Genomic DNA, 26,511 nt, shown 5'->3' with positions numbered 1-26,511 from the left:
CCACAGCTGCCTCCCCATCCCGCAGGCAGCAGAAGAGCCCTGCTCACCGCTTCCTTCTTGGGCTCGCGGTCAAGGTCCAGGCGCAGCAGTGAGTGGTTCACCTTGAGGGCCAACGACAGCGCCATGAGCCCGCCTGTCTTGATCTCATTCTCCCGCAGGTCCAGTCTCAGGAGGCGGGGGCTCTCGGCGATGAACTCTGCTACTGCCACCGCGCCTGGGAGGGGGACCGCAGGGCTGGCCATGGGCCCCACGCCTGCTGGCCGCCCTGCCGCCCTGCCAGCCCCGCCCCGCACCCTACCCTCGCACGTGAGCTTGGTGGAGGCCAGGCCGAGGCGCAGCACGCTGCGGTTGCCAATGAGCCCGTTCTTGAGGTTGCGCACGCCCTCGTTGCCAATGGGGTTGTGGCCCAGGTTCAGCGTCTCCAGGCTCTGTGTGTGCGGCTGCGGGATGGCAGGGGTGGTGAGCAGAGGCCCCGAGGACAGGTCATTGAGGAGACCAGAAAAAGACATGAGCCTGGGTGCTCCTCCCCGGGGCTGGAGGCCCTGACCTGCTGCACCCCCAGAGCAGCCAAGCCCTTGTGCACATGGTCTCCCCCAGCGCCATGCCCTGTCCACTCCCAGCCCTTCCAGCATCCCAGGGTCCCCACACCCCACAGCCTGGCCATCAAGTGTCCTTGGGTCTGAGGACAGCCTTCCCGCAGGGGAATCTGACCCTGGCGTTGGGTACACAGGGCTCGCCCTCGGAGCCTCTACTGCTCAGCTGGTGTTACTCGTTACGTAATAGAAGACTGAAAACTCACTGAAGGCTTCCAGAAATAGCAGCGTTTCAAGCGAAACATTTACTGTCCCTCACACTGAGTGAGAAGGGCTGGCGAGGAGAAGCAGGAGCAGGAGCTAGATGGGCCCGGCAGGCTGCTGCGGGGCAGAGCCTGCTCCTGCAGGACGAGCGGTCCCCAGCAACTCTGCTGGGAGACAGCTGGGCAGGGGCTGGGTGGGGCGGCAGCAGCGAGGGAGACACCCCTCTGGTCTCCTGGGCCACTCACCAGCGTCATGCCCAGGAAGGCCATGCCGGTGTGTGTGAGCTGGTTGTTCCACAGCACCAGGGTCACCAGGCCCTTCCTCTGCTCCTTGAGGCCCTCGCAGATGTAGGCCAGACCTAGGGGAGGCCCGAGTCACAGCCCTGTCTGCGGCCCCCGGGGCAGTCCCAGGCATGCCTGTGCGGGACCCTCCGCTTGACCCCACCCCGCCTGCCTGGCCCCGCAGGCTCTGGCCTTGCTGCCTCCCTTGGCCTGGCATTTGGTTCCCTGATCCCTGTCCCCCCAGCAGCTGCTTCTTCTGATCTTTGCTCAAATGGGAATGTCCCCGGCTCAGGAGCCAGTTCATCTCGCCAACTGCAGACTGGACGCTTCACTCATGTCTCATCTCTGCCTCGCTCCTGGCTGAGTGGAGAGCCAGAACAGTTGGAGCACCTGCTGGGGTGGCTGCCATGCCGTGCAGGCACGGGCCTCTGGTCCCTCCTGCCCAGCACCTCCCTCTTGACCGGCGGCAGCCGAGGACTCGGCTCAACGGTGCAGCAGGTCGCCCCACCTCCTCCAGGGGCCCCTCCCACTGGCTGCACCTCTTCTTCTTCTCACCCCCTGGCCTCCACCCCAGTAAGAGCACCGCGGTTCGCCCAAACCCCAAGTCCTTCAGCTCCTTCCCACGCAGGTCACCACGCCTGCCACTCCCTCTGCCTCTCTGGCAAGGTTGCAGCGTCACCATCACTGTCCAGAAGCCCTCTGTGGCCTGTCTTCCTCGGGTCCTGGACCCCAACAGCTCGCCTCCCTCGGTGCCCTCTGCAGATCATGACCCTGGCACCTTGCTCAATACCTCGCCGCGCCTCTGGGTGTACACCAGCTGTCCTGCCCTCCAGGAAGCCCGCACTGGGTCAGATACCCCCTCTGCGCTCCCTTGGCCCAGCCCTGGGACTACCTTGGCCATATGGGTGTCCCCAGCTGGGTACGGAACAGGTGCTGGGCGACCCCCACACACCTGAGTCCAGTATGTGGTTGTTCCGGAGGTCCAAGATCTGCAGGGAGCAGTTGAACTTGAGCAGGTTGCCCAGCTGTGCTGAGTCCTGCAGGCCATTGAGCTTGTTGTCAGCCAGGTAGAGCTCCCGCAGGTTCACGTTCATCTTCAGGGCTGTGGCTGGGGGAGCGGTGCGGGGTAGGGAGTGACTGGCCAGGTCACCTCCTGGGTAGCCCTACCTAAGAGACTCGGTTAATAGCCCCAGCCAAACAGCAGGCTGTGGGGGTCCCCACTTGTCCTCCTGGGGCCTGGGCTCACCGAGTAGCATGAGGGGCCGCCCGGACAGGCTGGCGTTCTCCAGATGCAGCACTGCTAGGCTGCTGCGGATGCGCAGGGCGCGGGCCACGAAGGGTGCGGAGTGGTCCAGCAGGGGCGTGTGGCGGGCATCCAGATACTGCAGGCAGCTCGTCTGGTGGGGGCGGGGGCGGGGTCAGGCCTCCCCCCAGTCTCAGTGAGTGGCAAGGCACAGCTGTCATCTGGTCTCACAGCTGGCGAGGGAAAGCTCAGCCTGGGGTCCTGCGGGCAAGCTCCTGGATTCTGCGGTGGAGCCTCCTGGACAGCCCAGCGCCCTCCCTGGGCCCAGCTTCTTCCCATACATGACTAAATTGGGGCTGGTGACCATGGTCACCTCTCAGGGATGAGACCCAGGAGGAGTGAAGGATTGGGGGAAAGTGGTCTTGCAGAGAGAGGGGGAGGAGGGAGGACCTGGGTGCAGGGTACCTGGGGACACTGCTTCCCACTGGCCTAGGTGCCAGGCCCAGCATCAGCCCCAGTGAGGGCTCAACAGACTCAGGACCGAAGGACTGGGTGCCTTGGGGAAATACCTGGTGCCCTCTGTGCCTGCATGCCCTGCACCCTGGCAGCAGCTGGGCAGGAGGCACCCACCTTGCGCATCATGTGGGCGGCGGCCTGCCAGCCCCGGGTGCCAATGTGCTTGTTGAAGGAGATGTTGAGGTGGGTGGCCGACTCGTAGTACTCGATCATGTCGAAGAGGGCGGAGGCACCCTGGGGGCAGAGACAGGGACTTGGCTTCAGCGAGAGGTGGCCCCGGGGGAGGCAAGTGGGCCCTGACACAGAATGTCAGGGACATGAGAGGTTCTGGGCAGGGACGAGACTTGGGGGAGGAAGACGGACACGGCGTCCACCCAGGACACCTGATCCCGAGCCAGCTGTGTGCAGAGCAGGCTGCAGCCTGCCCGTCAGCGAGTCAGCCTGCTTCTGTCATGGAGGGTCCTGACTGATGCGCTGCGTGGCCGGGCCAGTTCTGCAGCAAGCCTCCCCCTGGGATCCCTCCTGTCAGGCCACCTGTTTCCCCCAGATCCTCGGTCTGGGGACTTCCTAGTCTGGGGAGGTGAGAACGCCTGGTCCTGATGAGAGGCAGCTTTCCAAATGACTCCCAGCCCTGCACGCTGCGACCTCCAGGGCAAACTTCTGAAAAGGCACAGCGGGCCTTGCAGCTGCCCTTGCCAGCTCTCCAAGCCTCCCTCCGGGGTCCCACCGTGCCCCCACCCACTCAGGTCACATCGATGTCTCCCTCTTGTCCTTCAGGAGGCCCTGCTCCTGCCTCACCCTGGCCTTGGTCTAGGGTGCCATCTCCTGCTGGGTCCCCGCCCAACTAGACCTCAGAGGGGCCCGGGAACGGAGGGAGCTGTGTGGGGTGGTGCAGGATTGCTCACGTCTTCATCCAGGTTGGTCTGCTCCAGGTCCACGACCTTGAACTGCAGCCTCTTGAACACCTCCTCCAGGGCCTCGCAGGTCTTGTAGTCAAGCTTCTCCCCTGGAAGGAGGGAGGTGTGGCCCCGTGTGTCTGAGACCATGCGCCTGCCTGGGGCGGGGGCTCTGGAGAGGAGGACGGCCCCGCCCCACAGCCTCTCCCCTGCCCCCACACACACCTTTCAGGTCCAGGCAGTCGATGCGGTGTTCGAGGTCCTTGAATTCCTAAGAAAGCAGGGTGGGCGCTGGTCAAGGTCGCAAGACACCCAAGAAGCCAGGCCGACCCAACCGTCGGGACAGCCGGGGCTCCGTGCGCTCTGCTGTTCCTGGGGTGAAGCAGTGTGCCAGGGCAGGGCCAGCGGGGAGGGTGGCTGAACAAAGTCCCAGAGGACTCCAGGGCGGGAACCCAGGGTATGTGCCCGAGAGTGGGAAGACCTCCATGCCCCGGGGCCAGAGGATCGGCCTGGCCCTGGCCCCTCAGCCCCAGCTGGGGGACGGAAGGAGTGGGCCACAGGCATCTTGAGGTGTCCGAGCTGAGGGAAGTCCGCACAGGGACTAAGGCAGGCGCCCAGGTGGGAGGGTGAGCAGGGCCGCCTGGAGCGCTAATGGAGAAGGCAGGAAGGGAGTGAAGGAACCCACCTGACGTCCTCCCAGTCCCCACCGCTGAGCCCTCCCATGTCCCCACAAGCACAGGTTTTATTCTCTGGCTTCCTGCATGTCACTCAGGGAACAGGCACAGTGAGGACACACAGGAGACAGGCGAAGGCCTGCCCTGCCAACCAACATCACCAGGGCAGCAGGGGAAGCCAGTCTGTGCCTTCCCACAGCCGCCACACCGCGGCCCTCTGCCCCCGGGCAGGCAGCACCCGTGCCTGGCATCCTGCAGAACCTCCCAACCCAGATCCAGAGGCGGGCAGGGCACGTGCCGCTCAGCAGAGCTGGCTGTGGGAGCAGCAGCCTAGAAAGAGGCGACCTGGGAACCCTCTGGAAGGACTCATCCGCAAGAGGGAGAGGCAGTGCTTTAGCAATGTGGCCAGGCTGGGTGGGTCAGGAAGGCGCCCAGGGAGACCGCTGGGGAAGCGCACCCACTGCAGGTGTGACCAGACCCCGACCAGTGCCCCGGAGCCTGTGTCCCTCTGAACCAGTAACCCAGTCTCCCACAAAGGAGCAGAACAGGCCAGAGAACTGTCAGCAGTGGGGCCTCCTGGGAGCCTCAGGCAAAAAATGAGAAGTGGCCTTTTATATCTACATTTTAATTTTTTAGAAGTCAGAGGACAGGTATTCCTTTTATATTTCAGACTTATGAGAACAGCATGCGAGGCTTTTCCCTGGGGACCAGAACTTCTCTGGGGGCGGACAAACGCTGGGAAGTCTCACTTGTCGCAGGCTACTCAAACACTTGGGAGAGCCGGATCAACTTCACACGTGAACGAGGGTTGCTACAGTTCTGCTCACAGGCCTTGGCTGGGTGGCTGGCTGGAAAGGCCAGGAACCCCAGGGAGACCCCTCCATACCTGCAGCTGCCTGAGGAGCTTGGGGACCTGTCTGCAGTTCAGCTTCTGGCAGGCCTGCCTGTAGGCACCGATCACCTCGTCCACCGTCACGTTCTGGGCTGCAGGCAGAGGGGCAGGCCTGTGACGCCCTGTCCCGCCCCTCCTCAGCACCCAAGCCCAGTCTCCCCTCCCGGCCCTTCAGGGCCACTGCTGGCACCCCCAATCCAAGCCAGTGCTGCCTCCACACCACACCTGGACTTCCGGGCACCCTCCCACAATACCACCCAGCTAACAGCACCTAACACCTGAGCACTGAGAGTCCCAGGAGGGCATGGCTGCAGCCCTCTAGGTCACCACCATGTCCCCAGCCCTGCTCAACAGAGGGCCAGGTTGACAGTAGGTATCCACCACTGTTCTCTGACACAGGGAAGAAGGTTCATTTCCACTCTGAGGAAACCAAGCTCAGAGAGATGAAGTGCCTCCTGCAAAGTCACACAGCTGTTTCACAATGGAGCTGGACTTGAACTCAGCTCCCAAAGTGCAATGCCTGGTGCTTCTGGACACCCCTTCATGCAACACCTGGCACAGCTGGACAGCACCACAGCACTCAGGCCAGGCTGGCCCCAGCACCAACATGAAACCGGCAGCCAACCTGGCTGCTGTCCGTCCCCGCTCCTTGGAAGTCCATGTGTCCTTTCTGCAGGCACAGACTGGCCTTTTCTGGACATTTCATGAAAATGAAACCAAACACTGTGTGGCCTCTGGCAGCTGGCTTTTCTCACTAAGCAGGGCCCGAGTTTCGGTTCCATCTACTGCCAATGAGGAATCGGGCGACCTGCTGCCCGCAACCCATTCTTGGCTGGTGCTTGCTCTCAGTGTTTGGCTGCCGGGGCGTGTATTTTACCGGGCGACCGGGAGAGTGGGCAGGCAGGCTCTGAGCAGGACGGGGAGAGGGCCAGATCTTCTCAGGTGGCAGAGTAGAGTGGGTAGAGGTGACAAGGCAGGTGGGGAAGGGGTCAGGAAAAGGGCTCTCAGCGGCCCTCCTTGCGCCACCCTGCCCTGCTGCCACATGTTCTGGCCCCTGGCCTCTTGCAAGGTGCTCCCAGTGGCCATCTCCACGTGGTCTTTGCCTCTATCCATCCTCTAGCCCAGGGCCAGCTCTCCTGGCTTCATGTAGACTGCTCCATTTTCGGGGGAAGAAAACCATGGTGCAAGGAAAGAAGTCACCTCCCTGGGGCCAGGCAGCTGGACATAGCAAATCTAATGCTTGGCCCAGCACCCTCGCCACTCGCCACTGTCTAGGGTGGTGGCGGGGTACTGAGCTGCTGGGCTGGGGCGGGGGAGAGGCTGGACGGCCTCCAGGGGCCAGGTCTCGTAGGGCCTTCACTGCTGCCTGGGGCTGGAGCCGGGGAGCAGCTGCAGGGGACCAGTGGCTTCTCAGGCGTTGACTGCCCTGCCTGCATACTGTGAGGGAGATCCGCTGACAAGGGCACACATGCTTGTGGCCCAGAAACTGGCTCTGCCTGGGAAGGCGACGCTCCGGACTCAGCAGCCACTCCAGCTTGGTCTTGATCAACCAGTGACCACGAACTTGGGGTGGGAAAATGACCCCTTTATTTTCACTAACTAAACTGAAATTGAGCATCTTCTTTCTTACTAACATAGGTTGAATAAAGGGGAGAAAATAAACAATGCTTGACAGAAACCGCGACCTTGTCATCCAAAGAAATGACAGACCTTTCCACGTGAGTCACTGGGGTTCTGAATGCTCATAGCCACTCTGAACAGAGCAGACATCAGAGCTGCTGCTACCGACAATCACTTCGCGTGTCCATGAGGGAACGCGTGAACACTGGAGAACAACTCCTGCTCTCTCTCTTTCTCTATTTCCTTTTGGTATTGGGATTGAACCTAAGGGATTTTTACCACTGAGCTACATCCCCAGTCCTTTTTATTTTTTCATTTTGAGACAGGGGCTCACTAACCTCCTGCTGCTGGCCTTGAACTTGCAATCCTCCTGCCTCAGCCTCCTGAGTCGTGGGCTGACCAGCATGCACTACCATGCCAGGTCCAGATACAATTTTAAAAGGTGAGTCAAGCTACCTTAACTGGCATCCTTTATAATCATATTTGATATTTTACCTTTTAAAGACTGGAGCAGGGGCCACAGGATTAGTGGACACCACAGAGTGAGAATTAAGAGTGTGGACAGACACTTGCTTTAAAGGGCCCCCAAGTCTCCAGGTACAGTGGCACACACCTGTAAATCCAGCTACCTGGGAGGTTGAGGCAGGAAGAACACAAGTTTGAGTCCAGAATTGGCAAAATAAGAGTGAAAAATAAAATAAAAAGGGATGCAACTCAGTGGTAGAATGCTTGCCTTGCACATGTGAGTCCCCAGATTCGATCCCTAACGCCATTTAAAAAAAGGCCTCCTGGTCCAGGGCCGGTTTGGCACAATCTGATGGGCTATCTGAACTGGACTAATGTGGCCTCACTACCAGTTCTCAGCTCCTGCAAGGTCCACAGGAAAGAAGACCCATAAGCAACTTCTGGAACTGCCACGGCCCTCTGGGTGTGTAGGTCCAACAGCCCCTCCTCCAGGAAGTCCCCCTGACAGCTGAGGCTGCCCCAGGCTCCCCACCTGGCTCCTACAGTCCCCTGGGACCCCTCATCCCAGGTCTGTCCACGGGGGCGTGCCTGTCTGGGGAGGGGTTTGGACTCTGAGCGCAGGAAGAGAGGCCCAGGCTGTCCTGGTCACCACTCTTTCCATGGCACTGCCCAGTGCAGCATGGGTCTTACGGTTGATATCAAAATGTTTGTTGCCAGGTACACCGGTGCACACCTACAATGCCAGCTATTCAGGAGGCTGAGGTGGGAGGACCGCATGTTCAAGCCCAGCCTGGCGACTCAGTGTGTCCCTATCTCAAAAAAAAAGGACAGCCTGGCGTGGTGGCGCACACTTGAAATTCCAGTGGCTGGGGGGGGGGGGGCAGGGGGAGGCTGAGGCAGGAGGATCTTGAGTTCAAAGTCAGCCTCAGCAAAAGCGAGGTCTAAGCAACTCAGTGAGACCCTGTCTCTAAACAAAATACAAAACAGGGCTGGGGATGTGGCTCAGTGGTTGAGTGTCATTTAAAGAGAAAGCGCCCTGGGTTCAATCCCCAGCACAGAGGCAAAACCAAAACAGCACAGATTTGTCAGGGGCTGGAGAAGAGCTAAGTGCTACAGCGTGTGCTTGGCATGGTGAGGCCAGGGTTCAAACACCAGCACGAGAATTGAATCAAAACATTTCTTCTACAAATGGCTGGGTGGTGGAGGGTGAGAGGCACTAAAAGGGGAGCCATGGCTGGCAGGGCCCTGGTCCACCCAGCCACCACCATCTTCCCTTCCCTGGGCCTTAGTTTCCCACCTGCAAAATGGAAACAGCAAGGCTCCGTGCAGTCCCCAAGCACCGCTGTCCTGTTGAGTGGTGAGGCCAGAGGCCCACGGGGACAGCGGAGAGCAGAAGGGCACCGGGTGCTGCACTTTTTCCCACGTGAATCCCAGTGTTTTGGGGTGCGAGGGTTTCTAACCCGCAAGCTCCCCAGCAGCACCCCCCACAGCTGCCACCTGCCTGCCCAAGTCGGGCACCTGCAAGGTCAGAAGCAGGTTCAGTCACACAAGAGTCACTGTCACTGCCGAAGCCTGGGCCTGGAGATCACATCTGCCCACTCCCTTTCAGGAAGGGAAACTGAGCTGAGGGGAGGAGCAGGGGAGGATGAGGAATCTTCAGAGAAGGTTGGGGAAGGAGGCCTCAGAGCGACTTGGTAACCCTAGAGACAAGAATGACAAAGGCTTCTTGTCAACCTTCTTTAAGATGGAGACCCACCTTTGGGTCAGGGACAGACCCCACAAAGGAACAGAGCAGGGCCTCAGGCTGCCCCGCTGCAGCCCCCACCCGTGACAGTGTCATCAGCACATCTCAAGGCTTGGCACGTCACCAGTGGGCACGTGTGGCAGTGTTTTCGGTGGCTTGGGAATGACTACATCAATCGTTATTTATGAGCATTTATTTGTAGATGAAGAGCTGACAGCTGGGCAGGTGCCGGGTGCACACCTGTCATTCCAGTGACTTGGGAGACTAAGATAGGAGGACTGCAAATCTGAGGCCAGCACAAAGTGAGACCTTGTCTCAAAAGGGGCCAGGGTGTGGCTTTGGCATAGAGCTCCCCTGGGTTCAATCCCCAGCACCAAAAAAGAAAGACTGGCACATTAAACCAAAACTCCACACAGGCTACAGTGTGAGGCCGAACGTGTCCAAACTAAAAAGCAAACCAATGAGAAAAACAGGACGGAGACAGCAGCGCAGGCGGAGGAGAGACCTGAGGCGGCATCTACACAGCACCTGTGCCCTGCCAGGCGCCATCCCAGGCACGTGTGTCAATTTCCCGAACACTTCCATGCAATGAATGCTCCCCTGATCTCCACTGCAGAGCAAAGGAACCTGAGGGCAGGGCAGAGGGTCAATGGTTTGCCCGAGGTCATGTGGCAAGCAGCTAGCGCCTGGGAGCTGGCCCTGGTGCACTGGCCCACGAGTGGGCTTCAGCAGCTCCACAGCCCCTGGGGCCAGCAGAGGGTCAGCTGGAGGCGCTCCACAGACCCACAGTGGGCTCACACACCCCAGCAGCCTCCTGCCCCCTTTCTGTCCCCCAGGAATGCAGTTCTTGCTCTCCACTAGACCCTGGGACAGGCCCCCAAAGCATCTGCTGAGCAACCAAACATGCAGGAGGGCGGCGCTCACTGGCAAGTAAAGTCAAGATGCGCACACGTATGTGTGTGCGTGTGTGCGTGCATTCGAAGGGCAGGTTTGGGTGTCTTCCCTCAAGTCCAATGTTCTGAACTCCACCTGGAGCAGGGGCTGGAGATCAAGTGGTTACCTGGAGGGGAAGGGCAGCGTGTGTGTTCAAAAGCGTGTGTTGGGGATGGAATCAGAGGCAATGGCCTAGAGTTAGAGCCAAGTTCAGAGCCTTGCCTGGAAAGGGTATGATGAGTGATCACAGAGACCTCTTCGCCTCTGAAAGGGACATCTGTGGGGAGGTCTCAGTAGATAAGGGCATGAGGGCACTGAGATGTAGCTGCCACCACAACACAGTGCTGGCTTGGCCAGCAGGAGGCGCAGCTGGAGAACAATTTGATGGGGCGGCCCCTTCCAGTCTCAGGAACTTGCCCTGGGTGAGGCCCGATGCCAAGCCCTCTCCACTCACCGGCTCACATTAAAATCTTTTTAGCCAGCCAGTTCTGATGGCCCATGGGATGGCCTAATTACATCTCCGTTTCATACTAGGGAGACAGCCAGAGGGTGAGATGTCCACCCGAGTCACACAACCAGGAGTGGCACAACTGGAACACACTACCAGACCTGTCTTGCTCTGGAACTGAAGCTCAATCGCGCTACCCCGACTGGCCCAAGGCACAGGCAGACCAGACTTTCGGGGAGCTGAGCTCCAGGAGAGACAGTCATTGAGCTGCCGCTGGGTCTCTGCAGCCCACCGGAAGCTAGTGCCAGCCTCCCAGGGTCAGGCTGAGGGCAGACAGGGCCGATTCTCTCCAGTCCACTGGAGCGAGGCCTGATGCTGGATGTCAGGTGTCGGGTGGCTCTCACATGTGCACACAGGTGAGGTGGAACCCCTGGGATGCAAGGACGGGGGCTGTAGTGGCTCAGGCCATCCTCGAGAGCCTGAAGCTGGTGGAGACACAGGCACCAGGAAGCAACATGGGTGGAGGGGACGGAGGATGGCGGCTGCACAAGTCCAGAGGCAGAAGGCTCAGAGCTGCTCTCTAACAGACCTGCTGTCCTTGGCCAGAACAGCTTTTCCACACCAGTGGCCCCTGTGTGAAGGGCACCTCTGAGGGCCAGGAGGTCCCAGCTAGGGCCCAGGGATCCAGTGATCTGATAGCAAACTCTGCAGGGCCGGAGCTGCTTCGCTATTTGGAAAGAGGAGAAAGGAGCAGGAGGGAGCTGGCAAAGGAGAGGGGGCGACCCAGAGGCCCAGTCGTGGGCACAGCTTTGCGTCCTTATTCAGAAGGCTCTCCAGGACCTGGACAGGTCCCAAGTGAGTCCCTGCAGGGACTTCAGTTTGAGGACACCAATGATCTGGAGGCAGAGTGGCAGGGAACAATCCTGGGGTGGAGCAAGCATGGCAGTGAAGGATTGGGTACCAGGGGGCTGCTACACACGGGGGGTGGGGGCAGGGGATGAGGGGTGGCGACCTGCAGGCCTTCACCTGCCCCTCGGGAGTCAGGAGTCACTGGGGGCTAAGGCTCTGGGAAGGTCTCCTGTAGGAGCTGGATCTCCTTAGATTTCAGGAGAGGCCCTGGCCTTGACCCAACTGGTGGGCTGCAGGGCCTGTCACACTGGGCAACAAGCATGGCACTCCTGCAGGTGCCCTTCCACCTCAGGCAGTGCGAGGCAGGAAGGGAGAGCTGGGGCTGTGGGCGCAGAGGAGCTCACGCCACAGCCAGGCTGGGCGGCCCAGCCACCTGGACAGACCGCCCGGAAGGGTTCCCCTTTCAGAGCAGACTCAGATGGAAGGCGGAAGGGGTTGAGAGTGGAAGAAAGAGGTGTGGCCTGACTTCAAATAAACGGACACACCCTGGAGGTCACATTTTCTTAAAGTGCAGGTGGCAAAGAGTTTGGGTTTTGCAGGACACAGTCTCTATCGTAAGAAAGCAATGGTAAGACGGGCATGGGGACACAATTCCAGCTACTCGGGAGGACTGTAAGTTTGAGGCCAGCCTGGGCAACTTAGCCAGACTCTGACTCAAAATCAAAAGTGGAAAAGGCTGGGATGTGGCTCAGTGGCAGAGCAGCTCTGGGTCCATCCCTAGTCATCTGCCCACCCCCATAAGAACGCAGCCACAGGTGGTGTGCAAACAGTTAATGCAGGCATGCTCAAATACGACTTTTATTTACAAATTCCGGCAGCAGCTTGGGCTTGACCAGCTCCGGTTATGTCTCTGTGCTGTCGCAGACCCGCACAAACGAGGCAGCTTTGAGCAAGGTGAGCGGGAAGCTGGCAGGGGTGGGAGGAGCTCCCCCTTCCCTGCATCTTTACATCTGCAAGTGCCAGGGTGCACGCACCACTACCACGCTGAACACTCCCACGGCAGAGGAAGAGAACCACCGGCTGGGCTGGGGCACCGTGGTGCAGCGCTTGCCTAGCACGTGGGAGGCACTGGGTTCGAGTCTCACACCACATAAAAATAAATAAATTTAATAACAAAGTTATAAAAAAAGGCTTCCTTCTTTAAAAAAAAAATGACAAGAAAACTCAACGGTCAGGCTGGGGGTAAAGCTCAGTTGGTAGAGTGCTTGCTTCGTAAGCACAAGGCCCTGGGTTCAATCCCCAGCACCGCAAAAAAAAAAAAAAAAAAAAAAGAAAAAGAAAAAAAAAAAAAAAAAAAAAAGAAAACTCAACGGTCTCCAGCCCTGCACAACCCCCATGTCTGCTGGTCCTGGGAGGCCGGGCTCCTGGCAACTGCCAACCCAGAAGGTTCTGCTTCCAGAGGACTTGGGCAGGTAGTCAACAGGACTTGGACCCCATAGGACAGGGGTGGGCAGGCTGGGGAAAGAAGGGGGTGATTCTGACTTCAGGCCAGGGCGACTGGAAAGAGGCCAGGACAGATAGAAGGGCCAGTGTGGAGGCCACCTGGACAGACACGTGGCCCTGCAGGAGGATGGGGCAGGCACTGACTACCTAACTCTGAAGAGGAAAGTCTGCTCACCGTGGATTTTTCAGAATTCTCAAGCCAGACAGGAGGGGCCAGGAGCAGCAGAACCACACCTTGGCGCGTCTGAGCGCCTGTCCGCAGCACACCACTGCCAGCAAATGTGGAGCTGGGCCTGGGTTCTGCTTGCACCCACACCACCTAACAGCCCCCTGTCCCTGGGCTCGGCCCCGTGCCTGGCACACGGGAAGCCCCAGCACTGTCCACTAAGGCAACCCCACCCCACAAGGGACTGCGATTGCCACTCTCAGCCGTGGCATCCCCTCCTCCAGGCAGTCCTCCCTGACCTGACAAGGCAGGGTCAGGCCCTACCTTCTGGATGCCCCATCTCAGTCCTGGAGACCAGCATCTCCCTCGCTATGATTCCAACACTGCCCAGCATGGGGCCAGGCAGAGAAGGTGCCAAGACAGGACGAGTGAGTGGACAGGGAGAGGCATTCAGGTCCGGCCACTGGACTAGGCCCTGAGGGTGGGCATGAACCTCCGACCAGGAAGGCCCAGTCCGTGCCGTGTTTAGGAAGGCGCCGCTACAAGGTCCACCGCACCAGCAACCTAGGGGCCATGCCCACAGAAGCTTGATCGCCACGTCTTCAGTTCCCATCTTAATCCTGCCGAGCAGACATGCCCGGCCACCACCACTGGACAAAGGGGAAACTGTCTCAGCCACACTCCGTGATCTTCTATGGCCAAGCACACTGGAGATGGCAGAAAAAGGATCATCCTCAGGGCTGCCCTTGACTCCCCTGCTGTCCCGAGGTTCTGGGGACCTGGCTTCAGACTGGACAGATGGCCCGGAGGCCTGGAATGCAGCTTTCTCCCACAGCAGACAGGGCAGCTGCCGGAAGGACGACTCACTCTCCACTGGGCTTCTGGGATCGGGACCAGCCTCGGCCTCAGCAGAGCAGCCCTCCCCCAGCCCTACCCCCTCCTGAAAATTACCCCCATAAGCAGCCACCTGTCCCACACATGCCAGCCCTGTCCTAAAGCCCCTGCATGGGAACAAAGGTGAAAACAGTCACAGAACAGCGTCAAGGCCGTGAGGGACAGTGGGGCCGCTAGTGAGAGGCATCTGGGAAGTCTTCCTGCTGTCTGGAAGGGTGAGAGGTGGAGAGTTGTCCAGGCAGAGGGAGGGTGGTGACCACAGGACAGGGACAGGAGACTGCACAACACTTTTGGGTGTGTGAGAGGACAGAGGGTCAGCAAGGAGGCAGGAAGGAGTTGGGTCTTGGACACCCAGAGGGCGGCAAAGCTTGGGGGAAGGAGAGGCGCTTGGCAGGGCCATGTGGGAGGGGCTGCTGCCCCCTGCAGCAGTCAAGGTGCCCCATCCTTGTTAGAGGTCATCTCGGCACTGCCTCAGGGCCTCTGCACCAGCAGCCGGTTCCACTTACACTCTGCCCATGCCAGCCCCCCACCCCCTGCAAGTCTCTGCTCCAAAGTCATCTCAACAGTCTTCCCTGACCAGCTTCTACTAAAATTGCTCCCTGTCACAATCCACGCTGCACCTCATTCTGACTTGATGTGAAGCTTTATAATCCGTGTTCACAGCCCAAGGGGACAGCTCTTGCTGTGTTCACTCAGTATCCCCAGAAAGGCCTTCCTGGGAACACACTAGGTACTCAAGAAACGCCTGTTGGCAGAAACAATGAGCATGAGAGGACTGGAAGAATGTGGAGCGGGAAGGGCTGAGCGGCCAGAGCCAGCGTCTGCCAGGGGCGAGTCAGGTGCGCGGTTCCGTCCTGTTCTCCTAGGGTACCATGATGGGGGAAGAGGGCTCCTGCGGCCCGAGATAGGAAAGGCAAAAGACCCGTGCACAGAGCTCGCCACCACTGCAGACGTGCCATGCTGCAGGTCTCCATCCCCACAGAGCCCCCAGCTGTGCTGTCACATGCAGGCTGGCCTCGTTCCCAACTCTGGGTCCTTAGCCATGCTGCTCTGGGCCCTGACACTGCATAAGGCTCAACTCAGCTGGCCTCCCGAGACCAGATGCTTCCACGGCAGCACCCTCCCAGAAGGGCACGGGCAGGCGATGCACGCTCAGACCCAGGCCCGAGGTGCCACGCAGTGCCCACGGAAGCCCCAGCAGCTGGCCCTGAGCACCTTGAGGTCTCCTCAGTCCAGGTACCACAGGAGCTGTCACCTTGCCCATCACACAGCACGCGTGGCTGCCTGCAAAGGGCCCTGCTCCCTGCCAGGGGAGCCCTGGGAGTGGCTCAGTGACTGGTACGAGTCAGTTTTCCCAAGGTGGGGAAGGTAGCTCCAGACTCTGACCTTCTTCCTTATTTGGAGACTTCCCACCCTTTGACTCTAGCACCTGGCTAGCAGTGCCCACCTGCCTGCTGGCCTCCTGCCCACACAGTCTGCTGCCACAGAGTGGGAAGGAACCTGAGTCTGAGCCTACACCAGGGGCCACGGCCGACACCTGCACCGTTTCATATGGGAAATCAGAGGCCCGAGGGGAAGGTCCCACTCCATGTGGGGTCCACACCCAGGCCCGTTCTGCGCCTGCACCCCTCAGCCGCTGCAGAACGCCGGCGGCCCTCCCAGGGCCTCAGCATACTCAGCACGGCAGGCTGCTGGAGCCTCCTCTCACGGCTCCTGGCGGCTGAGGCACCATCTCCACTCTGCAGGACAGGCTGGGAGGTGAGACATGCTTCCAGACGAAAGCAGATGCAGGGCTGGATCCTCGCCTGCCGCCCTCCAGAGTCGGAATTCTGGGCGGCTAGGAAGGCTCCATTCACCCTGGCTGGGCGCTCATGCAATCCTTCATTTTGATCTTCTAAGAGGGATTTTTTGAGTCCATTCCCCAAAGTAGGAAGTTGAGGTTTAGAATTCTTCAACACTGATTCTCATAGTGAGAAATGCAAGTTAAGTGAAAATTCACTGAGCTGGGCGCAGCGGCACGCAGCCCTAATTCCAGCAGCTCGGGAGGCTGAGGCAGGAGGATCTCAAGTTCAAAGTCAGCCTCTGCAACTTAGCAAGACGCTAAGCAACTTAGTAAGACTCTGTCTCAGAAAAAGAAAAAAAGGTGGAGTGTGTGTGTGCCAGGGTTGTGGCTCAGTGGTAAAGGGCCCCAGTGTTCAATCCCCAATAGGGAAAAAAAAAAAAAAAAAAAAGTACATTGAGATATCATTTTTATCCACCAGACAGCTGGGCAGCACGAGCTGCTGTCTGACTATGGGAGGCCGGCTTACCCACAGCTGGCTGCTGCATGTGAATTGTCTTAAGGACAATTTAGCACAACAAACCCCAAGTACAAATGCACACACCTTTGATCACGCGATGCCATTCCTAAGGTTCACCCTACAGATACATTTGCCAGTGCAAAATTACTTATTAAAAGGTTATTCACTGCACTGTCTAAGGCAGAACTGGAACCACCCCAGTATCCACCAACAGGGGACCCAGTTCCCCCATGCAATGGAACACTGTCACCATGGAGCATAAGCCAACCCGGAACAACAGCCAAGGTACATCAGAAGAAAACTGAAAGGGCAGGACAGTATGCTTGGGAATGTGACCCAGATTTTTTGTCTTGTTTTGGTTTAACCAGGGATTGGATCCAGGTGCTTAAGCATGGAGCCACATCCCCACCCCCACCCTTCCTATATCTTATTTTGAGACACGGTCTTAGTAAGTTGCTGAGGCTGGGTTTGAGCTTGCGATCCTCCTGCCTCAGCTACCTGAGCCACTAGGGTTACAGGTGCAGGAGGCGGGCTGGGGAGATAGCTCAGTTGGTAGAGTGCTTGCCTTGCAAACACAAGGCCCTGGGTTCGATCCCCAGCACCGCAAAAAAAACAAAACAAAACAAACAAACAAAAAAACAGGTGCAGGAGGCACCCAGCTGAATGCTACCTGATATGAAATAAAAATCTGTTAGTTAGCAAACTAACAGAGCTGGAGTAGTGAGTGAAGCAGCCCACAAAGCCACTCCAGGGTGGTGGCTTTCTTCAAGCAGGGAGGCCATGCGAGGGTCAGGGGCAGCATGCAGCTGGGCTCTTCTCTGAGTACGACACCAGACACCCACCACAGGTGCAGCCACAGGAGAGCACAGTCCCAACCTGGCTACCTCCCTGGTGGTCTTGTCCTAGGCCTTGGGCAGGTGACAGAAGAGGACTGAAGATAGCTGCCTTGGGACTGAGTGTTCCCAGCACTTCAGAAGCAATTCAGAAAAAAATTATAGGCAAAATAGTCCTGAGGCTGACATCTGATTTGCTGCAAATAATGGGGGTGGAGACCGCAGGGATTACAGCTATTGGTCATCAGTGAGGCTGGAAAGTGGCACTGTGGGCTCACTGTACTACTTTCATAAATTGGAAAATGTTCATTAAGGAAAAAAAAAAGCAGTGGGCACGCCTGTCATCCCAGCAGCTCAGGGGGCTGAGGCTGGAGCACGGACAGTTCAAAGCCAGCCTCAGCAAAAGGGAGGCCCTAAGCAACTCAGCAGACCCTGTCTCTAAATAAAATACAAAGAAGGGCTGGGGGTGTGGCTCAGTGTTCCATTAAACCACCCTGAGTTCAATCCCCAGTACCAAAAAAAAAAAAAAAAAAAAAAGGCTAAATGAGGGGTTAGAAACAGCAACTGATCAGAGCTGGTGGCCCAGGAGTCAGAGGTGGCATAAGGCTGGGAGAGGAATCTGACTCTCACTCAGCGTAGCTTGTGGTGGGGTTGGGCCAAGGCCACCTTTGGCCACACCCTCAATAATAAAGGCTCGTGTGGTCTCAGTGGCAGCCACCCTGGGAGCTCTTTAGGGTGTGGCTGGCAGGTGCTCAGCGAATGGGAGCTGCAGGAAGAAAGGACTTCACCCCCCACTCAGGGACAAGGACAGTTGGAAGGAGGATTGTTTGTCCAAGGAGCTCCAGTCCGAACCGGTGTCAGCAAGGGGAGTGCCCTGGCAGCTGTGCTCTAGACGCCCCCTCAGGCAGCCCCTCAGGCAGCCCCTTCGAGTGCCCGGGAAGTGGGGGAGGACCAGGACCCTCACCCAAGACAAAGACGAGGAAGCAGAGAGAGGTGACAGCCCAAGTCAACACACATTCCCCAGGGAATGTGAGACTTCCTCTCACTGCTAAGCCTCCAGGGCTCCTTCTAGCCGGAACCCCAACATCAGCTTGGCCACTCGCCATCCAGGAGGTGTCCTCGCTGGCCCAGGTCACCACTACTCCTCAGGCCCTGGGCTTCCCACCCACTTGCCCCTGGAGAATTCTCTCCCCACCACACTGGGCATTCTGCAGGGTGTTCTGGGGGACAGTGATTCAGGGCCCCGGAAGGAGGTGACGTCCCCTTGCAATGGCAGGCATACTCTCGAAGCCAACAGGGAACAATATCCAAGATCCATCAGAAGACAACTGCAAGGCATGGGACAGTAAGCCGCTGCCCACCGTGGGATGAGACTCAGGCAGGGTTTCCAGCGGGCTGGCTGTCCTGAAGACCCTCACCTGGACTCCTTGGGAGAGTGAAGGGACACCGGTGGCAGGACCCTTCCTGCTGAGCACTCACTCAGACTCCCTCCACCCTATCAGGAGCTCAGTGACTCAGAGGAGCCTGGGGCCGCAGACTACTCCGGAGCTGACCTCTCCCAGCGGCTCTGGCCATCCAGTGCCAGTCTATGTGACGATGTCAACGCTTTCCTGCAGCCACACTTGCCACGTTCCCAAGACCAACTCCACGGCCTCACTCTTGCAACCCAGCCTACGAGATGCTCGGGGCCTTGCCCAGGTGGCACATGGCCTGTCCCTGCCACAGCAGGGAGGCCAAGAGGATCCCCAGGCTGCGCTCTCCGTCTGCAGCTGAAGCTTAAGAACGGTTCCAGGCAGGGCTTGGGGGAGCTGAGGGTGTGTGGGGAGACCAAGCACCCCATCCGGGGAAGGAAGGCCACCACCTCGCTGTTCCTGCCACTGAGACAGAAGCAGGCTCAGTAGGCTTGTGGTAACCATGGCATGGAACAGGCCAGGCTCTGCCACACACCTGCTTTGCACCGTATGTCCTCTGCACTGAAAATGATGATCATCAGCACCAGGTCTCCCTGGTGGCCCTCGCAGAGGAGGCCCTGTGCCCCTCCACTTGCGCACTGGCCCTCTCCAACCCCTGTGTTCCCGACCTGGCTCTGCAACTGCTCCCCATGGCTAACAGACCACTGCTACCTCCTTCCAGAAGCCTTCCCAGTCCTTTCTATGGCAGCACCCCGGGCCCCTCACAGAGCACCCCCAACCTGTGAGAATCTGCTTATTGTTCACTCTCCTAGAGCCAGGGTTCCTGAGCCTCCAGTGTCACTGTGCTGTCTCAAGCAAATGTCGAGGAAGGAATGAGGTGCTGCCTCTAGGGAAATGGAGACAGTGCCCACCCGCCCTTCTCTCCAGTCACAGCTCAGAGGAAGGGAAGCCACACTGTTTCCTAGCAGGGAGACCTGCTCAGGTGATGGCCAAGGGACGTGACACCTCAGCTTTCTGGGTGACAAGAGCTGGTCTTCCTACCCCTCTTGGGAGGGAAGCAGCACAACCAGGAACCCCGACGCAGGAGGTGGCTGGCCTTCTGCCAACAGCAGGGAGCCGGCCCTGCAGGCCAGGGCATCGGCAGGGAAGTGGGAGGCTGCAGATGGCAGGCGTCCCCACCGCTACCCACTGCACCCTGACCTTACAAGCCACTTGGCTGACAGAGACATGTATGGTCAGAAGACACCCACAGCGACCAAGTCAGACAGAAGAAATGAGGCAGGTCGAGCCAGTTCTCCGCTGCCTGGCGCCAAGCTGCCACCAGGGCGCGCACGCCAAGGCCTAGTGCTTCCTGAGGACAGGTGAGTCCAGACCTCCATCCTGGTCTCAGGTCTGCAGCCAGCGCCAAGTGCCTGGGTCCCAGCTGTGTGACAGACACCTTTTCAGTATTAACAGGAACACCAGTAGACACTCGTCGCCCCACTTACTCTCCCCACAACTCTAGGAGGTGGGATGCACCCTCTTCTTTCAACTGGGGAAACTGGGGCATGGGGAGACACAAGGCCAGCAAAAGGAAGGGGTGGCACTCCAGCTGGGACTGCCTGAGACTTCGGTGCCCTCGCTGAACACTGCTCTGGTCATCCCGCCCCTGCCCCCCAGAGGAGGCACCTGAGGCTCAGGGAGATGGTGGGATGTGCCGAAGACCCACGTGCAGGCAGGCCTGGCTGCAGAGCTGCCTCGCCAGGCCTGGGGTGCAGTGGCCGTGCCCTCTAGGACAGCACAAGGTGGCCAACGCTCTGCCCTCAGCCCTGACACCTTATTCTCTGTCCCAGCCATTGGTCTGTTTCCTCAAATCCTTTTCTCAGGCTGCAGCTGGGCGGCCTGCTGGCCTCTCTCGTACCTCCCCTTCTGGACAGTGACCTGAGATGCAGGGCCAGGTCTGTCCTGGCCACTGCTGTGTCCCAGCATGGGACTGGGAACAAGATCCACCCTGGCTGAATGAGCTCCTGAACCACCACAGGAACACAGACAGCACTGTGCCACCACAGTGCCCGAGTCCGTCCCCAGTCCAGGGTATCCTGCAGGAAGGCATGCAGGTCTAGGGGAGTCTGTGGTGGCCTCCAAGAGCCCCTGACTAGAAAGCTCCCCAGAGGCATATGTGCAGCTGAGCAAGCTGGTGACTTCAAGCCTTGTGATCTGAACGCACCTCTCAACACAGGAAACAGTGACCTAGTGAGGGCGAGGCCGCCAGAGCCAGGCTGCATTATTCGGCTGTGTGGGGCAAACGTGGCTGTGCCTACTGGGGTATCTACAGAGCCCATGCCTCCTTCTCTGACAGCTGTCCCGCAACAAGGACGAGCTGCCCTCTGGGATCCCGACTGATAGGGAAGAGGCAGAATCGTAGCTAAGTCTACGTGAACACTGCACTGGGCACCTGGACCAGGTGTCCTTGGCCAGCTGGTAGGATGGCCAGGCTTTGTGGCCTGTGGACAGTCCCGTGGGAGAAAAGGTTCTAAAGACAGAAAGAGGAACAAGGAAAGCATGTGGCCAGAGCCCAGGCACCAAGCCCAGTTCCTGCCAGCTTCTGAGACCCCTGAGGGGCTGCAGAGGCCCCGTGTCCTCCTAGAGAACACCACATAACTTCACACAGCCCTGGGGGATCTGGCCCTGATAACAACTGTCACAGGCACTGGCTCTTGTCTCCGCACAGCTGAGCTTCCTCATCTGGAAAATGGAGTCAATGACATATGAACACGTGCACCAAGCACACGCCGACTTCCAGAAGCAGCCAGTGAGGTCACCTGGTTAGAGTCAGCACAGGCCGGTGCTTCATGAACAGTAGTCACTGTCCTTGCAATCCTGGGCCTGGCAGATCAGCCGGAGGAGCGAAGAGTAAACAAAACCACTGGTTGCAGTCAGAGGCTCACAGAGCATCTGTCCCCAAACCAGTTGCCTCTGTCTGTCCCTTGCACGCCATCTCAAAAACACTGGTCACACAGCTCTCATCTGCCCTTAAGACAAATATTTACTCGGGAATGGGCACTGGAGGGTGCAGAGGGGCAGGCTCTGGGGAGAACCAGCGTCAGCAGCGTGAGGAGCAGCAGGGAAAAGAACAAGCGGTGAGCTGGCCCGAGGGAGAGGCGGGCTGGGCAGAGCCACGCCAGGACCACGCCTCCTCCACTCCGACTACCACTAGCGCCAGCCCACCCGCAAAGTGGACACGCTGCTGCCCAACCGGCAGCTTTGCCAGGGAGAATCGAGTGTGCAGGATGTAAAACTGTGCCGTGCCACTGGCAGGCTCTGGGGATGCCATGCAGGGCAGGGGACGGATTCGGTGTGTGGCTGCCCGGGTCTGATGAGCGAGGTAGGCAGGACACTCAGCCTCTGGGGCTCAGCGTTCTCCTCTTCTGGGAAACAGAGCAACAATTCCACGCACCCTGAGGCACAGGCACCCAGCAGAACCAGCAGAAACTAACAGGGGCTCAGCACCAATGCCGGCAGTTACGGTTGGCTGTTGACCTGTGGGCCCAGCACCCCCACTTGGCCCTTAGCTGCTCCTCTGGGGTCTGAGCAATGACCCTGGCATTGCCAGCCTTTGTCAGGGTCTGCACGACCAGCTGTCTTCGGTCTGCAAAAGAACACTCAGGCCAGCACTCAAGCTCCCCACAGCCCGTGGCCTCCCGTCTCTGTGAGGCAGCACGCTGGCCCACTTCCTGGCTAGCACAGAGCTGGGGAGTGTGCAGCTGGCGACAACCCTTCTCTAAGCTCCCAGGGTAAGGGCCTTGTCCACTCACTCTGCCACAGAGCTCACACAGGCAAGGTGTCAACAAGGGTGCAGGCATCTGGGTAAGGGCTGGGTACCAGATAGAAGAATCCATTGCTCCCTCCCAGTCCCACATCCTGAGGCGGGACTCAACAGCAAACCCAACAGAGGCTTCCATGAGCACCTGCTCAGGGTAAAGCTGGGGCCACAGCATCCAAGACAGCCCCACCCCTGTCCAGTCAGTGTGACAGACTCCTCTCCAGACATTAGCAGACCAGAGCGAGCAGAGGAGCCTAGCAGAGCACTGCACCCAGCCTGGGCATCAGGGAGGGCTTCCTGGAGGAAGACCGCCTAACATCACCAGCAGCGGGAGGGCAGGATCTAAGACTCTCACTCACATCGCTCCCATGGCATGACTGCACCTAGCACGGTGCAGTGCTCTTAAGACACTGCTGAAGGAAAGAAGTGAAAGGGCACCCCTGGAGAATGAGCAAGTGCTCACCAGGGAAAAAGGAAGAAAAAGGAAGAACCACTCACTGTAGAATCTGCCATTACCCTGTGAAGCTGAACCTATCCAGATTGAATCTATTGCCACCAGCAATGCCGTTCTCAGTTCCAGACCCTGCAGAAAGTCTTGCTCACATCCAGGGAATGTGTATTAGAAGTTCACTGCTGCCTGAGTTTGCAATATTCAAAAGCGAATGTGCCAGAATATCCACCAGTAGCAGCATGGCCGATCTCAGACTGTAGAGCAAAACCTGGTGCAGAGGCCACACGTGGAATCCCAGTGACTCAGGAGACTGAGACAGGAAGATTCCAAGTTCCAAGTTAGCCTCAGCAACTCAGTGAGGCCGTCTCAAAATAAAAAATAAAAAGGACAGGGGATGGGACTCAGTGGTTAGTGGCCCTGGTTCAATCCCTGGTACTACTGGGGAAAAAAAAAAAAAAAAAGGCTCTGGAGCCTGTCGGGGAAAATGGGAGACAGAATGGCAAGAGAAAAAGCAAGAGCCAGGCGACCACGCGCAACGCACCCCTTCGTAACACTTGAAAACAAGCCGACCTGACCGCCACGCTTTTCATCATACACAGGTGATAAAACTTTAAAAAATGAAAATGAAAGTGAGGTGTGATCGTCACCCCAGGTAGGACAGTGTTCTGAGCCTGCGTGTGCCAGTTGCCCACCAGAGGCATGGTGAGCGCGTGGCCTTCTCATCCTCAGACTGGGAAACAAGCCCCAGCCTCTATGAGGTTCCACCTGTCATGCCTGTTAGCATTTATTCCACAAGCTGAGAAGAGAAGCCATTTAAAAAGCAGAGGGAGGTGGCAAGTGTCGCTGCCAAGGGACTGGTGCGTATCATGCTCAACAGAGTATAGATGGCACCTTTGGGGAAGTAAAGGTCACTGTTAGGGTCAAATGAGGCACAGAGCAAGGACTCAGCAAAAAGTTGGGGGTCCCGAGGTGCTTGAAAAAGGTTTGCTGAGTCACCTGAGCTTGGGCACCCTGGATTCAACCTCTGGTACCAAACCAAACCAGGTGGGACCACCACCAAGCCTCAGGAATCTGCTTGGGAACTAAAGAATCTGTCTGTCTGTCTGTCTCTGTCTTTTCCTTCTTTCTTTCTGGCATTCAGGGTTTAGACGGAGCCCGGGCCTTGCAGGTGCAAGGCAGGCATTCCACCACTGAGCCACGTCTACAGACCTTTTAAAGTTTTATTTTGAGACAGGGTCCTGCTAAATTGCTCAGGCTATCCTTGAACTTCAGATCCTCCCTCCTGTCTTAGCCTCTGGAGTCTCTGGCATTACAGGCATGTGACACCATGCAGACCTACTCATTTACTCTACCAAAGAATTAAATGGGCTGGGGAGACACAATCGTGAATAGAACAGGTCTGTCCCTGCCCTGGGGGACTAACTGTTAGGAGTATTATAAGAAAAAACTTAACAGGAAATACAGTAGGTATACACAGATAGATTTGCAGGAGTAATTACCAAAGACCCGTAAGAAAAAGGAACATTTATAAACCCCTTTCGTCCCAGAGGTGGCACATATAAAAACTTAAATTAAGCAACAAATATACCACTTATGGTAACTTTGACATGGTTGTTTTTAGAGGTCTATTATTTTGAGAAAAGTAATAGATGAATGATCAGAGCATTTAAAAAAATACGTATTTCGGGCTGGGGATATAGCTCAGATGGTAGAGTGCTTACCTCGCAAGCACAAGGCCCTGGGTTCAAATCCCTAGCACCACAAAAAAAAAAAAAAAAAAAAAAACATATTTCATGTGCATATATGAAAATACACGTAAGCTGGGCGCAATGGTGCACGCCTGTAATCCCAGCAACAGGGAGCCAAGGCAGGAGGATCGAAAGTTCAAAGCCAGCATCAATGAGAACCTAAGCAACTCAGTGACATCCCATCTCAAAATAAAAAATAAAAAGGTCTGGGTATGTGGCTCAGTGGTTAAGCACCCTAGGCTGTTCAATCCCCGCTACCAAAAAATATATATAAAGGATACATAAGCTCTGGATTATGATTTCCAATTTATTTTAATGCACCTGTGTCAATTTCATTAAAATATTTTTGGAATTGAAAACTTGGGACTTAAAAGGTCAAGGCACCAGGCACAGCAGCACAAACCTATAATCCCAGTGAGAGGGGACCAACGCAAGAGGAATCTCAAGTTCAAGGCCAGACTCAGCAACTAAGTGAGACCCTGTCTCAAAACACCAGATCCCACAGGGCCAGAGAAAGGTATTCTGTAAGGGTCAAGAAGCTACTGGAAACCGCACATAGGACCCCCACCCCAGGGGTGCCAGCGACGTGGCACCTGTGACTGTGGGAGGACTGGGAGTCTGGGCTCCTGCTGAAACTTGGGGCACGGGGGGCTCACTGAGCCTCCAGGAGGTGCTCAGGGATGGGGTGAGGGCTGCCCGGGCTGTGCCACCGCCTGCAAAGGAGAATGCTCTTGGCAAGTGACTAATGACTCCAAGGAGCCATTTCCCCACTTACAAAGCGCGGGGTACTGCCAGCTTCCCTGGGCCTGCACTGCAGGTGTGTGTGCAAGGTCCCCTCCATACTCAGCCGTCTCTGCCCAGGCCAGGCCACCACTAACACGCATGCCCTCCTGCACTACGGGGCCTCCTGTGCTCTCTGCCAGGCTCCCCAGGGCTCCTCTGCCGAACGTTGCTTGGGCTAAGATGCTATGAAGACCCAGTGAAACTGTCCCTCTTCCCTACTTTTCCAGCAAGACAAATGATAAATGAGGGAAAACAGACCTGCACACCAAAATTCCACATCTCTTCAACAGGGAAAGAGCCCTTACAAGTCTCAAAACAAAAATGGTCACTGGATTGGGAGGGCTAGTGCACACCTGTAATACCAGTGACTCGGGAGGAGAGACAGGAGGATCTCAAGTTCAAGGCCAGCCTCAGTAACTTGGAAGGGTTGGGATGCAGCTCAGTGACAGAAAACACCTGGGTGCAATTCCCGTACTGCGTGAAGAAAAAAGGTGGGGGCAGAGGACATGAGAAAACAACTCCCTAAAGCATAGAAGGTGTTTAACAATACACAGGTTAACTAGTACTCAAAGAAATGTTACCTAAAACACCACACCATCCTGGTATCAAGAAGATCTAAGCCAGGCACCGTGGCCCACACCTATAATTCCAGTGGCTCAGGAGGCTGAGGCAGGAGGATCGAAGCCACGCTCAGCAACTTAGCAAGGCCCTAAGGGACTCAGCGAGACCCTGTCTCAAAATAAAAAACACAAAAGAGCTGGGGATGTGGCTCAGTGGTTAAGCATCCCTGGGTTCAATCCCCCATACCAAAAAATAAAATGAAATCATTAAGTAGTTGCTATATATTAAGCTTATGAAGTACCAGCTCAACCTAAAGGTGCAAATTAATAAATTTATAATTGAATAGGAAATAGTTAAAGTAAATGGTATTTGAAAAAAATAAAATAAACATAAATAAATAAATAAAAACCCTCCAGTGGTGACCATGACCACAGAACCCTACCCTCCAGGCTTACAGTCCAGTGAAGGCAAACTGACTCTGGAGCTTCAAAAGCTCCTGACCTGACCTGGTAAAATCACCTTCTAAGAATGTCTTCTGAGAAAGTTACCCATGATGAACAGAAAGATTTATGGACGAGCATAAACACCACTACATTATTTATGTGGCTGAAAACTGGAAAGGACCTAAATGCTCAGCAGTGTGGAAACAGCCAGGGCAGACTTCAAGAGCTGAATGATTATTTTAACTCATCCTCTTTAA

At 57.1% G+C, this 26,511-nt stretch overlaps 1 protein-coding gene across 1 annotated transcript in view; it reads right to left on the bottom strand.

Moving 5' to 3' along the window:
- The window catches only part of Ppp1r37 (protein phosphatase 1 regulatory subunit 37), a 40,473-nt gene that overhangs the window by 1,871 nt on the left and 12,091 nt on the right, over positions 1 to 26,511 (bottom strand). The window contains exons 2-10 of the mRNA XM_047528044.1: positions 5,294 to 5,391; positions 3,959 to 4,004; positions 3,743 to 3,843; positions 2,952 to 3,071; positions 2,325 to 2,475; positions 2,031 to 2,186; positions 1,043 to 1,155; positions 299 to 440; positions 48 to 214 (exon numbers count right to left, since the gene is read on the bottom strand). Of these exons, the coding sequence (XP_047384000.1) occupies positions 48 to 214; positions 299 to 440; positions 1,043 to 1,155; positions 2,031 to 2,186; positions 2,325 to 2,475; positions 2,952 to 3,071; positions 3,743 to 3,843; positions 3,959 to 4,004; positions 5,294 to 5,391 (1,094 nt within the window). The remainder of the gene's footprint in view (positions 1 to 47; positions 215 to 298; positions 441 to 1,042; positions 1,156 to 2,030; positions 2,187 to 2,324; positions 2,476 to 2,951; positions 3,072 to 3,742; positions 3,844 to 3,958; positions 4,005 to 5,293; positions 5,392 to 26,511) is intronic.

This window comes from Sciurus carolinensis, chromosome 16, assembly GCF_902686445.1.
Source record: "Sciurus carolinensis chromosome 16, mSciCar1.2, whole genome shotgun sequence".
In the NCBI taxonomy this organism is placed as follows: domain Eukaryota; kingdom Metazoa; phylum Chordata; class Mammalia; order Rodentia; family Sciuridae; genus Sciurus; species Sciurus carolinensis.
The sequence above is the reverse complement of the archived record's forward strand: the minus strand, read 5'-3'. Positions and strand labels throughout refer to the sequence as shown.